Source organism: Mesoplodon densirostris, chromosome 11 (assembly GCF_025265405.1).
Source record: "Mesoplodon densirostris isolate mMesDen1 chromosome 11, mMesDen1 primary haplotype, whole genome shotgun sequence".
NCBI lineage: Eukaryota > Metazoa > Chordata > Mammalia > Artiodactyla > Ziphiidae > Mesoplodon > Mesoplodon densirostris.
The window spans coordinates 50,834,044-50,852,098 of NC_082671.1; the positions used below are offsets into that span (position 1 = coordinate 50,834,044).

The 18,055-nt window shown below is 37.4% G+C and overlaps 1 protein-coding gene and 2 pseudogenes across 1 annotated transcript; all 3 read left to right on the forward strand.

The window, feature by feature from the left end:
• Positions 1–4,366: 4,366 nt before the first annotated feature.
• On the forward strand, positions 4,367–5,284 carry LOC132499035 (olfactory receptor 8S1-like). Its single transcript, XM_060113352.1, has one exon. It carries the CDS (start codon positions 4,367–4,369, stop codon positions 5,282–5,284), a length of 918 nt encoding a protein of 305 aa, XP_059969335.1.
• Positions 5,285–13,220: 7,936 nt separating this feature from the next.
• LOC132499533 (olfactory receptor 8S1-like) lies at positions 13,221–14,148 on the forward strand (annotated as a pseudogene).
• Positions 14,149–15,216: 1,068 nt separating this feature from the next.
• LOC132499534 (olfactory receptor 8S1-like) overlaps positions 15,217–18,055 on the forward strand; it is a 38,761-nt pseudogene continuing 35,922 nt past the window's right edge.

The window sequence follows — 18,055 nt, forward strand, 5'->3', positions numbered from 1 at the left end:
CCCACTGTTAAAATTTCAGGAAGTTTGCAAGACAGTTGACTTCACGTTGGTAGCTTAAAATTAACCAGAGTAGGAGTATTTACACTATGGAAATTAGAAAATAGTACAAATCAGGATTTGAACTTCCCGTCACTGCCAGAGCCTGTTTTAAATATTTCCCAACATATCTCTGATTAGAAGACTCAGCTGATGGAAACACTATCAAATTAGATAAAACATTTAACATGAAGTTTACAATGGTAATTGTCTCTCTATGGTGGTAAACAAGTCTGTAAAATTTCACCTTTAAAAGCAACAAACTGATGTGTATGTACCAAACACATGCCAACTAAGTACTGGGAGGCTTGGGGAACTGGTATAAATTTTAGTAACATTTAGATATGTGGTTTAGGATTTGATTTCTTTGTGAAAGCATCATAAGGAAACAGAGCTATATGTATATTTTTAAATGCAAAAACTGTGTTAGATGGTGCAAAAATTGGCTATATGATTGATGCCAGTACTGCAAGTCAAGAGCCTAGATAAAATTGTTTAATACAAGGTAGGAAGGGAAAACAAATGTTGTATTTCTAAATAAAAATATTTTATGTAATGTTATTTAAGATAGTTGTATATAATTGTGCTAACAATTATCAGTAGATTTTTATTTTGTAAGTTCCTCAGTGTTCATATATTCAAACTGATGCACAGGCTTTTTAAAAAAATATTTAGATTTGGAAAATTAAGTATCGCATTATTTTCAAGTTTCCTTTATAATTAGGAATGCATGCTGTATTGTACAAAAAGGATCATGAATAAATTGTATTTTTAAACCTGAAAAAAAATAGTGATAATGTCATGTATAATAATTATGTCTTTAATGTGTATCATGATAAAACACTTGACAACATTAGAAAAATTATCTAAAGGTAAGCTATGAGTCACTTAGCTTCAATGGTAATTCCCAGAGGGATCATCCTGTAACTGTTTTTAGCTAATAAGTCCAAAGTATACTTCAGGCTGAGCTTTCCAGAAATCAGGAAGGACCTAGATGCCGCCTGGGCTTTCAGGTTACATCTTGCCATCCCATTGGCCACCTTAACACACAGGCCCTTCTGGTAGACCTGAGCCTCCTTTGTTAGGATGCTGCTCGTAGCAGTATATCAGTGGTAATAGAGATATGTGAAGAAATGATTGTGCAGTTATGCTAGGGGAAGTATGAAAGAGGTTGCTTTATTCCTTGTTAGGAGTTTGAAGTTCGCAGTTTTCCTTTTCTTTCTCATTTTATGGAGTCATAAAGGATAGGACCAAAATGCTACCAAAGTTCAGAAGAGTTTTCTGAAGTCTTTATTTGCAGGAGCTTTTAAGGACTGAGCTTATACATTTGTCTTTATGCACAAAATGTCTAATAGAAAAATCAATGTCAGTTTACACAATGGGACAGTTGTGGTGCATTTTCTGTCTTGTGAATTTCTCCTGCCCACCAGCTTAGAAAACCAGGATGTATTCTGCACCAGGAACAGAGAAACTTGGTAATGTTTTCCTTCTGTTTTCTGATGTTGTTTTCCTGTTCTTGTGCTCCCCGTTTCCCCTCAGTTCCCGCCACTTCTTACCCTTCCCTCATCAGGCCCCTCCTTTCTCCTGCAGTTCTATCATCTTACCTTTGTTCCCCTGGGCTGAGGTAGTGCCCTCCTCAAGTCTCTCTGACATGGTATTCACTTCTGTTACCTAGACTGTTGGTCTGTTCCTCAAAATTACTTCTTGTCCTCCTTTTGGGAAAATTAAACACTTGGGTTAGAGGTGAAGAAAAGAGAATCTAATGATTCTTCAGCACCTCAGTTGTCTTCAGCACCACACTTCAGTTAGTAAGTTAAGTCCTCACAACATTCCAAGCTAATTATTTTTAGCTTTCATTTCACATATGGGACAATTAAGACAAGAGTTTCCCTATATCTTACTATACTCCTTGTTTCTGATGCTGACAGCCCACATTATACCAGAAACCTGGAAGCTTGGGGAGGCTAATACCTGAGAACTGTCTATAAGAGGAGGGAGGAGATCAGGAAAATGATAAGACTTTGGGCACCTCATGACTCAAAAATAACCCTCTCCAAGCCCTCCAAACATATAGGGTCCAGAAACTAATTGTACCTTTAATTATAGGTATTCCCTATAATTATATACCCATAGGTACGTGGAAGTTGAGGGCACGAGACACTGCATTGGGGCAAACCTCTCCTGTTGGCAGAATTTTTCTCCTGTGCCCTTCCCACAACTGGTTTCATGCAAGCTCAGGATGTCTAAATCCGTTACTGGTTCCTAATCAGATCTGTTCTCTACTAGTAGTAAAGCTCTAGACTATTCTCTTTCTGAGTTTCCTCCATTCACTTACTCATTCACTCATTTGTGCATTTATTTTAATTGTTAAGTAACATTTTTGAGCAACTCCTTGGGCCAGTCACCATGCTAGGTACTTTTGTATGTCCCATTCTAAAATGGACTCCGCTCAGGCCGTCTTTCTTTGGAAGTGATCTAGTCGGCCAACTCCACCTAATTAGGATAACAACTGAAAACTTATAGTGGTAGCATTCTCAGAGCTGTTTCCATTCTCAATTTGGAATCTGAAGCATCGATTCTGAATAAATGAAGTATCAAGGACAGTGAAATTGCAGCATCAGGCAAAAAAAAATAAGTGATTTTATTTATTTCTTTGACTGCTTCAGGTAACTCTAACACAGTACACCTCTACCTGTGAGGAAGTATGGTTCCTGATAGTGTACAGTTTCTAGGTTTGTCCTTCATGAGAATGCCCTGTGCAAGATTTTCACTCTTTGGCTTTTATTTATAGGAGAATAAGTTTCCCCAAAGTTTAAGGAATTTCTAGTGCTAGTTAGTAGGGCTCCATTTAGAGATGAGTAAAATGGAGGGGACCTTTCTTTTTGCTGCCCTCCAAAATTACAGTGGGTGCTTCTCTGTATTTCATGACCTGATTTTCCTGTGTCTTCTGCCAATGATGTGATATTCTCAGGATGAATCCAGGTTGCTGTAGCTAGAGCTACAGTAGTGAGTAAAAGAAAAAAAAGTAATAATAATAGAAAATTATTATAATCCCCACATGAGAGGAAGAATTGAGGTTTTTAGAAATAATATACACAACTTACCCTTTTATTTTCCTCCTTTAGAAGTCAAGGAAGAGGTCTATATCCAACAGGAATTTTCAAACTCCATCTTAACTCTGAATTCTCACACCGGCATTCAAATTTAGTCATATTCTGGATCACTGGATTTGAAAACGTTTTTGTTTAATTCTGTGCTAGATATCGCTCAACTAGGTGAGAAATACAGGTAATGTGAACTTGATTTCTAAGATAGCTCTAATTCTGGGTGTCGTTTGGATATACATGGGAGAGAAATCCTATTGGGTGGCGGGTCTTGCAGTGTGAGCACAAAAGATAGAGCAGGTCAGGAAGGGTCGAGATGGTGGAGTCAGTAGTGTTGAAGCGTTATCCTGAATCTTTGGATGTAATTTGGATTGTCAGTTTAGAGCAGAGAAAAAGAAGGCCAAACTTTAGAAAGTTAGTGGGTAGTCTATACTTACAAATGGCATGAAGGCACAGACAAGAGCTGAATCTGAATAGATTACCCAAGCTGGGCATGGAGATTATGAGCAGAGTATGTTCTCATACTGGTCAGCAGTTTCTTGTGATCAATTATATAACATCTAGGATATCTCTGTTCTACTTTCTCTGTAATTAATTCCCTTTCTCCTGACTCTGCAAATCTCCAGCCACTACCCCTCTTCACTTTCCATTAATGACCCTATTTAAATATTTAGTGAAAAAATAAAAGCCATTAGATGAGAACTGCTTCCTTCCTAGCACCAAATCTATGGACTTCATGCATGTTTGATGAAGTAAACTCTCTCCTGCCTTTGGCCATGCTCTGCTTCTGCTCTGAGACCCAACTGCTCTCAGAGACACCATTTCTGCAGTTTCCTCTTATTGCTTCTGCAATTTCTCCCTCTCTACTAGTTTATTGTCAACAGTTTACAAACGTCCTCCAGTCACTTTAATAATAAAACAACAAAAAATAAACTCTAAGACATCAAAGAAAGAACAGTAAAGGTGGAGAGGGAGTTGATCTAGTGTTGGGATCCCACAGAAAAATTACAGGTTTTGGTAAATCTAGAGACTTAGGGAAGTTTATCATTTCAGAACGTACATTTTTTTTTTAACATCTTTATTGGAGTATAGTTGCTGAACGTACATTTTTGAGTAGGCATGAAACTTTGTGAATGGAGCGGGTTAAAACACTTGGATATTTGTTAGGCATCAGAAGAGACTTCACCTGATTTTTTTCTTGCATTCTAAAGAAAGTACTGAAGGCAATGAGAAACCACAGTGTTGTCTCTGAGTTCATCCTCCTCGGGCTGTCTGCTGACCCCCAAATCCAGGCTCTGCTCTTTGTGCTGTTCTTTGTTATTTATATCCTGACCCTTATGGGGAACCTGATGCTGCTGCTGGCGATAAGGGTGGATTCCCAGCTCCACAACCCCCTGTACTTTTTCCTGGGACAATTGTCCTTCCTGGATCTCTGCCACTCTTCTGTCACTGTGCCCAAGCTGTTGGAGAACCTCCTGTCTGAGAAGAAAACCATCTCAGTAGAGGGCTGCACGGCTCAGGTCTTCTTTGTGTTTGCCACCGGAGGCACTGAATCCTGCCTACTTGCTGTCATGGCCTATGACCGCTATGTTGCCATCAGTTCTCCTCTGCTGTATGGCCAGATGATGAACAGAAAGCTGTGTATGGGGCTGGTGTGGGGCTCATGGGGCTTGGCTTTTATGGATGCTCTCATCAATATCCTTGTAGCTCTCAATGTAGACTTCTGTGAGACTCAAAACATTCACCACTTCAGCTGTGAGCTGCCCTCTCTCTACCCTTTGTCTTGTTCCGATGCGTCTGCAAGGTTTACTGCCTTGCTCTGCTCCAGCCTCCTGCATTTCTTTGGAAATTTCCTCTTGATAGTTTTCTCCTATGTTTGCATTTTTTTCACCATCCTGAGCATCAGCTCAACTAAAGGCAGAAGCAAGGCCTTCTCCACCTGTTCCTCCCACCTCACTGCAGTGAGCTTCTTTTATGGCTCAGGTTTACTCCGCTATCTCATGCCAAATTCAGGATCCACTCAAGAGTTAATCTTCTCCCTGCAGTATAGTGTGATCACCCCCATGCTGAATCCTCTCATCTACAGCCTGAAGAACAAGGAGGTGAAGGCAGCTGTGAGAAAAATGTTGAGAAAATGTTTCTAGTGTTTCAAATCATAGATTAAAAAATCAGAATGATGAGGAAATTGGGTAGAATTGCAATAAATAATGCCTGCATATTAAGGAGAATTCTCTGATATAAGGATCTGCACGATGCCATACCTCTTTTCTTGAAAATACTTAAGAAAAGTTGAAGTTATTTTCTGAAATGATACCAGTTCAGTCCTAATCAGAGGAAGGTGGATAGATAAACATTTTATCTAGCAATTTTTCTTGCAAAAATATTTAATTTATTACACACAATATGGTAGACATTGTTATTGCCTGCTTAGGCTATCTTTACCATTCTTCCAGTAACTAAACTCCATGTGTTCAATGTGGTCCCAGAGAGACTGTTAACCACAGTGTCCCCAAATCCTCCCCCTCCCCTTCTCATTATTCACTCATTCTTCCTGGCACAGTGGCTGGTACAGGAGTGAGCACATGGTCAATGCTGGACCATTCACTCTCTTAGGATATTTGAAATTGTTTATTTGACCTACATGTGTCCAATAGAGACTACAAATAAAACATTTGTTTATCATTCTTCAAACCATTTACATAGTGACCCACCATCTCCAGCTGTGAGGGGGCCCCATAACAAGAGAAGATTCCCTGGCTTGTACACACTGCTGGACAAATAGCTCTGCCACTGAGCTCTAGTGGTGCTGCAGAAAAGGCAGAATGTGAGCAAATCAACAACAGAGCCAAGTACTGTACAGGGCCTTTGATAAACACCAGGAAGAAACCAAAGGGCTTTTCAACAAAGGCCCTTTAGATCTTGAAACACAATTAGAGCACTAGTGAGAAGCAGACTTAGGTGAGGTATATGGATTAAAATTATCATGGTCAAAAGTTAATTATTATTTCTTTATGAAATTACCTTTTAGTTTTTACTTACTTACAAACTGTCAACTGTCATTCTCCGCTTCACTTTGCGCTCCGCAGGAGTAGAGAATATAAGCTCAAAGAGAGCAACGACATTTTCTGGCATCTTCACTACTTTTTCAAGAATATTAAAGTAGTTTCAAACATGCTTGTTGCACAATAAATATATTTTGAATGTATGAATCATGAGCAAGAAACAGAGGATATATCTAGGATGAATTCTCACCAGAGGGCCAAAGCAGTTTGAAATAATTCTGTGAGTAGAATAGCCTATTATGTGAGTGCCAGTCTTTTCCTTCCTGGTGAGCCTAGTTCTGGTCCATGGATTCACAAAGAGTGTGGCCATGGCTGGCAAGGTGGCGGTTATGCCAAGGTTCAACAACATTTTCATTCACCAAGGCCGATCTGCTGTTGCCACTGGTGAAAATTATTTTGCTAAAGGTCACACACAAATTTTGTTAGATATATTATCAGATACCTTCCACTGTTTGTTTCTATTGTGAATTAACAATCCAATTACATTTACTACTTGGTTATTTCTAGGAATGCTGTGGTATTTTGTATACAGATCTTGTATCTTGTTGAACTTGTATCTTGTCGAACTATCTTCCTAGTTCTAATGGCTTGTTTATATATACTGTTGGATTTTTTAAATTACATTTTAATTATTTTATCTTACATAAAGGGAAACAATTTTTTTTCTTTTTCTGTGCAATTTTTGTATATCTCATTTTTATGCACTATGCATAATTAGTGCAGTGGCCAGGGCCTCTACTACAAGCATCTTTCTATTGGGATCAGTAAGAAAGCTTCTAATATTTCAGCATTAAGGATGACTGTTCTGTTTCTGATCAATACCTTTAACTTATTATAAGAGTTCTCTTCTAACAATATTTTCCTAAGAATTGGTGTGAAATTTTATCAAGTGCTTTTACTATTTCTATTGAGGATCAGGACTTTTTCTCTTTTGTTTACTAATGTGTAGTGTCCATCACATAATAAGCATGCAATAAATACATGTCGAATAAAAAAATTTATTGAAATAATCATATGGCTTTTATTGTTTTTTTTTTAAATAATAAATTATATCAACAGGTGCTCTGGTGTTGAAGAATTGTTACATTCCTGAAATCACCCTACTTAGGTAGAGTGGTAAAAACTGAATTAACTTTTGCCGATATTCAACTTAGGACTTTCCTGTTGATGTTCATATGTGAGCTAGTATAATTTTTTTCTTGCTTTCATCTGGCATATTCTTTTTTTTAAAACATCTTTATTAGAGTATAATTGCTTTACAATGGTGTGTCAGTTTCTGCTTTATAACAAAGTGAATCAGTTATACATATACATATGTCCCCGTATCTCTTTCCTCTTGCATCTCCCTCCCTCCCACCCTCCCTATCCCACCCCTCTAGGTGGTCACAAAGCACTGAGCTGATCTCCCTGTGCTATGCGGCTGCTTCCCACTAGCTATCTATTTTATGTTTGGTAGTGTATATGTCCATGCCACTCTCTCACTTTTTTTTCTTGCTCATTGCAGCTCAAGGTTTGGCAATTTTGTGTCATTTATTGCTCTTGCTGGAGAGCTGGAACTGGAAACTCCATATGGTAATCTCAGTTTCCGTGTGACGTATACAGCTCGTTCTCATGTGGAGAACTATTCAAAATCTTGTCAATTGATTGCACAGTGGAAATCATTATGATTTGTATATAAATCCTAGGTAACTTTTTTTTTAAGGTGTTGGGGGTAGGAGTTTATTAATTAATTTATTTTTGCTGCGTTGGGTCTTTGTTTCTGTGCGAGGGCTTTCTCTAGTTGTGGCAAGCGGGGGCCACTCTTCATCGCGGTGCGCGGGCCTCTCACTATCGCGACCTCTCTTGTTGCGGAGCACAGGCTCCAGACACGCAGGCTCAGTAGTTGTGGCTCACGGGCCTAGTTGCTCCGCGGCATGTGGGATCCTCCCAGACCAGGGCTCGAACCCGTGTCCCCTGCATTAGCAGGCAGACTCTCAACCACTGCGCCACCAGAGAAGCCCAATCCTAGGTAATTTTTACTGCAGTCTAACTTATGTATTAATACTGTGGATTTCCAGGTTTGTTTAGTAAAGCTTTGCAAAATAAAACCTAACAAAGCACTTCCCTTATCCCACCACAGAGCATATGAGGTATCTAACTGAGCAAGGAGCAGCACATAAACCAAAATCAGGACACATTTAAAAAAAATAGGTGATGGTTGTCTTTGGCACCTCTCACTTTATACTTTCCCCCTAATGCCAAGTGCCCCTCATAAAGTAAGGGACTTCAAGCTAATACAGACCATTTAAAAACCTGTGTCTTGGTTACATAGATTGGCTTGTATTCCAAAAGCAGTGTCATTTATTCATTCATGTTTTTCACTATTACATTCTGAGCAACACATGGATTATATATTATGCTTGGTACCCTTTGTCTAATTCTGAAATGAACTCTTCTCAGGGAATTTTTCTTTAGGCAGGAGCCAACTAATTTTCTCTTTGTTTCTTAATATCTAGAAACAAACCTATTATGTTATGTTCCCAAAGCTGTTTATTTTAAATTTTAAAATAGATTTTGAAGAAATAAATCAATAATGATGATATTTCTGCCACAGTAAAAGTGAAAAATTTAAAATAATTTTAAAAGCACTTTATTGAGGTTTGATTGACAAAGAAAAAGCTATACATATTTAATTTGTATGACTTGATAAATTCGAAGATGAGTGGACATCTGTTAAACCATCAAAACAATCAATGCATAAACATATCCATCACCACCAAAACTTTCCTCCACCCTCTTTATTATTATTGCGATTTTTTGTTTGTGATAATAACACTTAAGGGCTAACCTCTTAACCAGTTTTTAAGTATACAATACAGCATTATTAACTGTAGTCACTATGCTGTACAGGAGATCTCTAGAACTTACTAATGTTGTATAATTAACTTCATACTTTTTGACTAATACCTCCCTCTTACCCCTTCCTCCCAGACTCTGACAACCCCATTCTACTCTCTGCTTTTATGAGTTTGGCTATTTTCGATTCCTCATATAAGCAGTATCATGTAGTATTTTTCCTTCTTTGCCTGGCTTATTTCACTAACTATATAGTCCTCCAGGTTCATCCATTTTGTTGCAAATGGCAGGATTTCCTTTTTTTAAGGCTGAATAATATTTTATGTATTTATGGCATTTTCTTTATCCATTAATCTGTTGATTGACACTTAGATTGTTACCATGTCTTGGCTACTGTGAATAATGTTGCAATGAGGAAGTACAGATATCTGTACAGATATCTCTTCAAGATCTAGATTTCAGTTCCTTTGGAAATATACCCAAATGATTGCTGGATTATGTGGTAGTTGTATTTTTAATATTTTGAGGAACTTCCATACTATTTTCCTAAGTGACTACCGATTTACATTCCTACCAACAGCATGCAAGGTTTCCCCTTTTCTCCACATCTTCACCAACAATTACTTATTGTTTTTTGATAATAGCCATCCTAACTGGTATGAGGTGATATCTCCTTGTGATTTAGATTTGTATTTCACTGATGAGTAGTGATGTTGAACACCTTTTCGTGTACCTATTCGCCATTTGTATGTCTTCTTTAGAAAAATGTCAATTCAGATCCTTTTTTCATTTTTTAATCAGATGATGATGATAATGATTTGCTAATGAGTTGTAACAGTTCCCTATATATGTTGGATATCAACCCTTTAACAGATCTATGGTTTGCAAATATTTTCTCTCATTCCTTAGGTTGCCTTTTCATTTTGTTGATTGTTTCCTTTGCTGTGCAGAGCTTTTTAGTTTGATATAGTCTCACTTAGTCTATTTTTATTGTTATTTCCTGTGCCTTTGATGTCATATTCAAGAAAACATTGACAAGACCAATAATAAGGTTTCCCCAGTGTTTTCTTCTACTAGTATTATAGTTTCAGGTTACATTTAAACTTCTAACACATTTTGCGTTAATTTTTGTGTACAGTGTAAGATAAGGATCCAATTTCATTGTTTTTCATGTGGATATATAGTTTTACCAATACCACTTATTGAAGAGACTGTCCTTTCTCCATTGCGTACTCTTGGCACTCTTGTTGGAGATTGACTTTGCATGCATGAGTTTATTTCTAGGCTCTCTATTCTGTCCTGTTTGTGTGTATGTTTGTTTTTTCTGCCAGTACTGTACTGTTTTTATTATTCTAACTTTGTAATATATTTTGAAATGGGGGTGTGTGATGCATCCAGCTTTCTTCTTGCTCAAAATTGCTTCAGCTATTTAGGGTATTTCTGTGGTTTCATATGGATTTTAGAATTGTTTTTTCTGTTTCTGTGAAAAATGCCATTGGTATTTTGAAAGGGATTGTGTTGACTCTGTAGATCACTTTGGTTAGCATGGACATTTAAAAAATATTATTTCTTCCAATCCATGAAGACAGAATATCTTTCCATTTATGTGTGTCTTCTTAAGTTTCCTTCATCAAAGTCAGAGTTTTTACTATAAAGATCTTTAATCTCCTTGGTTAATTTTATTCTTTTTGGTGCTATTGTAAATGGAATTGTTTTCTTAATTTCTTTTTCAGCTAGCTAGTTGTTAGTGTATAGAATTATAATGTTTTTCTATATTGATTTTATATCCTACAACTTTACTGAATTCATTTATTAATTCTAACAGTTTTTTGTTGTACTTAGGGTTTTCTATATATAACATTGTATTATATAACAATAGAGACAATTTAAATCCTTCCTTTCCAATTTGGATGCCTTTTATTTCTTTTTCTTGCCTAACTGCTCTGGCTAGGACTTCTAATATTATATTGAGTAAGATTGGCAAGAGTGGGCATCCTTGTCTTGTTCTGATCTTAGAGGGATAATTTTCCATTTTTCACCACTGAGTGTGATATTAGCTGTGGGTTTGTCATATATGGTGTTTATTATGTTGAGGTATGTTCCCTCAACACTTTGCTGAGAATTTTTTTATCATAAATGATGTTGAATTTTGTCAAATGCTTTTTCTGCATCCATTGAAATTATCATGTGGTTTTCATCCTTCATTCTGTTAATGTGGTATATCAGATGAATTGATTTGTGTGTGTTGAGCCATCCATGCATCCCAAGAATAAATCCACTTGACCATGGTGAATAATCCTTTTAGTGTACTGTTGAATTCAATTTGCTAATATTTTGTTGAGGATATTTACGTGTATGTTCATCAGGGATCTTGGTCTATAATTTTCTTTTCTTGTGGTGCCTCTGTTTGGCTTTGGAATCAGGGTAACGCTGGACTCGTAAAATGAACTTGAAAGTGTTCCCTCTTCTATTATTTGGAAGTGTTTAAGAAGGATTGGTATTAATTCTTCTTTAAATATTTGGTAGGATTTGCCAGTGTGTGTTGGCTCTGAAATCATACAAAAACAAGCCTCATCCCTGGCTACAGTGAACCCTTACTTGAGTTCCCTTCAAAGTTGCTTTGTTCTGGGGTGATCTCAGTATGAGCCCTGGGAGCCCCCATGAACAATGTTGCTATACACAAGAGTGAAAGAGGAAGAATTTAAGAAAGTATCTCCTTTGTCCTGATGCCAAATTACTGTAAATAAATGTCCAGATATTGTCCACAGTTTATCACTTTACATTATTAGTATTGAATCCATCATAAATGTTAACTTTCAATATGATTTTCTATTTCTTCCTTACAATGGTATTCTCAATATTGACTTCACAAGCTAAACAGTTTTATCACTTACTGGATCTGAAAGTGCTACAAACCAGTGTACCACTGAGAATTCAGGTAATTGGGTTTTATTCCTCACCTGGGCTTGGAAACTTAGCTATTTAGTCAATGAATGGACAAAAGGATAGGTTTCTGAGTCTTCAATGATGAACTAAATGAACCAGTGTTGAATTAGAACATCAAAGGCCAGGATGGGCCTCTAGATTGAGGCCAGAGTATTGAATAGTTATATTGAGACTCAGGTGAAGTCTAGAATATCAAGGTAGTGTGGGAATATATACACAAGCCTTAAAGTGTGAGGATAGAGTTTAGATGACCATGTGGGACCTTAAAACCTGCTAGAATGGCTAAGACAGGTGCGGTGACTACATATATTATTGGATATATTGGTTTTAGGGTGAGCATGGTGTATCTACCCAGAGCATTGGTCTATTACTGGGAACAGCTTCTTATGACTCATTGTAATCATAGCATTGCCTACAAAAACCCACCTAAAATATCACTGGGCATGATAATCTAGGCTACCAGTTTTTTAAAAATTTATTATAATTGTATTAATGTATTTTAAAATTAAATGATAACATGATGCCACTAAATAAAACGAGAGAAACTTAAAACAAGAAAATTCCAAAGCAATCTAATTCCACATTCAGTCTCTAAATTCCTTCATGTCATATTGTCCTCCTACCCCCTAATGGTTTCTTACACTTCACCTTGGCCTCTCTTCCCATGACTGAACACTTAATTTTATCATTATCATGCTTTTATAATTTCTTGTGTGCATGTGGGCATGCTCACAGACATACACATGCATAACCAATGAATTCGTTTACACTTTATGGAAAACAAATGGAAGCAATCAAATGTAAATTCCCTTAACTTCTTGTACTCTTGACCTTCCCTCCTTGACATAGAAGAGACAAAGTGCCTCTGCTCCTAACTAAGTCCTTTTCATCTAGATTTAATGCTCTGTTTCTCAAGTAATTCACTCGTGAAATTTTTTTCTCCATATTTCTCTAATATCAGCAAACTTTCCTTTTCAAATGTATCACTCTGAACCACATAAAAATACTCTAGCTCAAAAACAGATTATAATAAAAAATAGTAATATAGTTGATTTAAAACATCAATGGTACGATGATGACCAGGAAGTGAGCTTTTAAATATCTGAATGTGGATTGTGAGACAGTAATGAAAAAACATTTATGCAGAATAAGATCTAGGTGCTGGGGTAACTGAGAGGCATTAAAGGACTTTTGATGGATCTTCTTTTTTTGTTTTCCAGAGAGAACACTTCTCTATATGGCAATGAAAAACTACAGTGCTGTCAGTGAGTTCATTCTCCTTGGACTATCTGTTGACCCCCATACTCAGCCTGTACTCTTCGTGCTGTTCCTTCTGATTTACCTCCTCACTCTGATGGGAAATTTCTTAATGCTGCTGATGATTAGGGCTGATTTTTACCTCCACATACCCATGTACTTCTTTTTGAGATGACTCCTTTCTGGACCTTTGCCACTCATCTGTCACAGTCCCCAAGATGCTGGAAAATGTACTTTCTGAAAGTAAAACCATCTTTGTAGAGAGCTGCCTGGCTCAGGCCTTCTTTGTTTGCCACCAGGGGCACTGAGGCATGTCTGCTGGCTGTGATGGCCTATGACCACTATGTAGCCATCAGCTCCCCCTGCTCTGTGGCCAGGTGATGAACAACCAGCTCTGTATTGGGCTGATGTGGGGCTCCTGGGGCCTGGCCTTTGCTGATGCTCTCATCAACATCCTCCTGGCTGTCAATTTAGACTATTGTGAGGACCAAACTATTCCCCACTTCAGCTGTGAGCTGTCTTTCTTCCATCTTTCTTGCTTTGATACCTCCACCAGTTTCACACTCCTGCTCTGCTCTTCTGTCTTGCATCTCTTTGGAGCCTTCATTATGATTGTTTCTTCCTATGACCACATTGTCTGCACTATCCAAAGCGTCAGCTCCACCTCAGGCAGAAGCAAGGCCTTCTCTACCTGCTCTTTCCACCTCACTACTATTATTTTGTTCTATGGCTCAGGTTTCCTCAGCTATTTCTTGCCAACCTCAGGCTCCACTCTGGAGATGACCTTCTCCTTGCAGTACAGTGTGATTACTCCCATGCTGAATCCCGTCTTCTATAGCCTACAGAACAAAGAGGTGAAGGCAGCTATGGGAAGAATGTTTAGAAAATATTTTAATTCTCTCTTGTAGTGTACACAAAATGATAATGAAAGAGGAGCTGAACTATTGTGCTACATGATCAAACAATGGACTTTAAGGAGAGTTTCTTGATTGTCCATGCTGCCAGATATTACAGGGAACATAGTGGCATTTATTTCCTCGGAAATACTTCTGAAAAGGACAGAAAACTCTTATTTTAGGATGATTCAGGTTCAGTCTTATTTGGAAAAGGAGAAATGAATCACATAACCCTCTTTTTCAAGGGATCATTTTATTAAAATGTTGATTTATTATTCATATTATGTGGACATCTATTGCTATTGTTGCTTATTACTTCTTCATGCTTCTTCATATAATTACACTTCAAGTCCACAGGAAGACTGATTTTCTCAAAGTTACACGTCCATAAAGTGAGGTGATCCTATAACCCACGATAGACTAACCATTCTACCCTTTCTCCCGACAGTGCATTGAGGCAAGGTGTGAAACGAAGACCCAAGTGAGGTTATTTAGAATCCTTCTCTAGGAAGTTCAGATATTGAGCAGGAAGAAACAACAACAACAGCAACAAAAAACCCATCATTCAGAATAAAGTCAATCTGACCGTAGTGCCTAAAGAGACCACGAAACCCTGTTCCCCTGGCAATTGTCCTTTCTGAGGTCGTATTTTTAATAGAGATGGTAATAATAGCTAATTTGTTACATTTCTTAACTCGTGTCACAAAGTGCGCTAAGTTCCTGGGATAGACAGGATGGCCTCCTGAAGATGATCTCCTAATCCCTGGAACTTGTGAATGTGTTATGTGACAAAAGGGGCTGGGCAGATGAATAAGGTTATAGACCTTAAAAGGGGTCGAGTAATATAGATTATCCAGGTGGGCTCAATCTAATCACATGAATCCTTAAAAGCAGGGAAACTTTTCCAGCTGTAGGCAGTTATGATGAGGCAGAAAGGGAAGGTCAGAGATGATATAAGCATGAGAAAGACTCAACCCACCATTGCTGGTGTGGGTCCATGAGCCAGAGATTGTGGGTGGCCTCTAGAAGCTGAAAACAACCCCCAGCCAAGAGTCAGCAAAGAAATAGGAACTTTAGTCCATGGAATTCATGGAACTGAATTCTGCCAACAACCTGAATGGTGTCTCTCCTCGATCCACCAGGTAAGACCTACTGACTTGACTTTGGCCTTGTGTGACCCAGGGCAAAAAATCAGTTGAGTGCACCCATATTTCTGACCTTAAGAACTATCAGAAAATGTATTTGTGTCATTTGAAGCCACTAAATTTGTGGTAATTTGTTATGGCAGCAATAGAAAACGAATATAGTACCTTTTATTATCCTACTTAGTTATCTCAACAGATATATGAGATAGGTTTATTGTTAGCTTTCCTTTACTGATGAGGAAATGAGACACAGGATGTTTGTATGCTGTCCAGCAATTCATAGCAAGGAAATGGTGGAGCTGGAATTTTAACCCATGCAGTTTGAATCAAGTCCACACTCTCAATCACTGTAGTGCTGCTTCCATTAAGTCTATGAGGCTCGCAAATACTTTCTATAATTATATTTGCTATTGGATTCAGTTGCTTACAAAGAATGGTAATTAATACCACTAATACCAAAGGTGAGGTTCAAGCAACAGAACTTTGGATAAATGCAAAGTATTTAGATTTAGATATTTAGTTAAGATTTGGGAAAAGATAGTAATCGCTATGCTGCCCTTCCTCTTCTATTTTGTGAACTATCCTTTTTTCCAAAAATGTGTTTTCTCTCTTTAATCAGGTTATTTGCAGTCAGTCTCTGTTTTTTTTCAAAGAAAAATGATTGGTTTTGAAATTGGAACTGGGAGATTGATTTGTAGGCAACAAATATCAGGGAAGTGAGGATATGTAGCATTCGTGATTGTGCTAAGACGCACAATGAAGTGAGCCGTCTGTCCGTCGTTACTGCTCATCATATGTAATTGCCACTCTTAAGATCCATTGCCTGAGACCATGGACACTGTGCTAATAAGCCTTTCAGTAAGAGGTAGTTGCTAAAATTAAGCAAGTACAAGAGAAAGAGGAATGCCAACACCACAGTGTCCTCTGTTGTCAAGACAATTATTTCATTTCTTGATTTTTAAATTTTTAATTTTTATACAATTTTTAAAGGTTACTTACCATTTACAGTTATTACAAAATATTGGCTATATTCCCTATGTTGTAAAATATATCCTTGAGCCTATCATACACCTAATAGTTGCATCTCCCACTCCCCCACCTTTATGTTACCCCTCCCCCCCCACTGGTAACCACTAGTTTGTTCTCTGTGAGTCTGCTTTTTTGTTGTTATATTTTTTAGATTCCACATATAAGTGATATTGTACAGTATTTGTCTTTCTCTGTCTCAGTTATTTCACTTAGCATAATGCCCTCCAAGTCCATCCATGTTGCTACAAATGGCAAAATTTTGTTCTTTTTTATGGCTTAGTATTCCATATTGTGTGTGTGTGTGTGTAACACATCTTCTTTATCCATTCATCTATTGATGAACACAAGTTATTTTCATGTCTTGGCAATTGTAAATAATGCTGCTATGAACATTAGGGTGCATCTATCTTTTCAAATTAGTGTTTTTGGTTTTTTTGGGCTGTATACTCAGGAGTGGAATTGCTTGGTCATATGGTAGTTCTATTTTTAGTTTTTTTGAGAAACCCTTATATTGGTTTCCACAGTAATTGGTTGTGCCAATTTACAGTTCCACAGACAGTGTACAAGGGTTCCCTTTTCTGCACATCCTTGTCAGCGTTTGTTATCTGTAGACTTTTTGATGATAGCCATTCTGACAGGTGTGAGGTGATATCTTCTTGTGGTTTTGATTTGCACTTCCCTGATGATTAGTGATGTCAAGCATCTTTTCATGTGCCTGTTGGCCATCTGAATGTCTTCTTTGAAAAAATGTCTATTTAGTTCTTCTGCACATTTTTAAATCGGGTTGTTGGGGAAAAAGTGTTTGCAAATGGTATGACTGACAAGGGATTAATATTCAACATATATAAACAGCTCATACAACACAACATCTAAAAAACATTTCTTGATTTTTGACCTTAAGGTTCAGAATGAAATTCAGTGACTTTCTTTCCCTGTGCTGAAAGAATGCCTGTCCTTTTATAGATGTAGAGCAGAGACTATTCAAAAATAACTCAGAGACTGACTCAGTGACTTCACTACAGCAGCAGGTTGCTCATCAGAGAAATGGATGTTGACCAGGAAATTACATCATCTCAGCATCATAGAATATCGGAATAGTGACATCATGGACTTGGAGGACCTGGAGAACCAAGAACCTCCAGCCTCTCTAAAACCACCATGTTTCCCTTGCCTCAGCATACTGTGACTCCCTAATGGAATAAAGCTAGTTACTCCTCATAGCCTATATTCTTCCCTGTTGCTTTGTTGAGGTCCAGGATTCAAAACCAACATGGCCTGAAAGATGAGACCAGAATGAGAAAAGGAAAGAATTACATGTTGGAAAAAATACAGTAACAGATGAATTTTTATCTCCAATAATCTAGAGAATATTTCTGGGGATAAATTTTATTTTTTTCTTAACAAATGAGAGTAAATTTAATTTCTATGTAGTGTTGTTTTTTGAACCATTTTTATTTATCTATATTCTTTTATTCAGACATCATTTTACATGAACACCTGAATGGGATCACATCATACAATCTGTTTCCTGTTTTTTTTTTTTTTTTGGTTTGCCATCCTTTCCACATTTTCTCCTACTTATTCTCCACTCAAGGTAACCCATGTTAATCACAGAGTATATATCTTTCTTAGCTTTCTCTGGGTTTATATAGTCACATTCAAACTTATACACATATATGTATATGTATACATATAGAAGTTTTCCACCTCTGTTTAAAAACTGTATAAATACACACTTTTTATTC

Coding starts and splice junctions, on each gene's coding strand:
- LOC132499035 (XM_060113352.1), top strand. CDS start 4,367: ATGAGAAACCACAGTGTTGTCTCTGAGTTCATCCTCCTCGGGCTGTCT.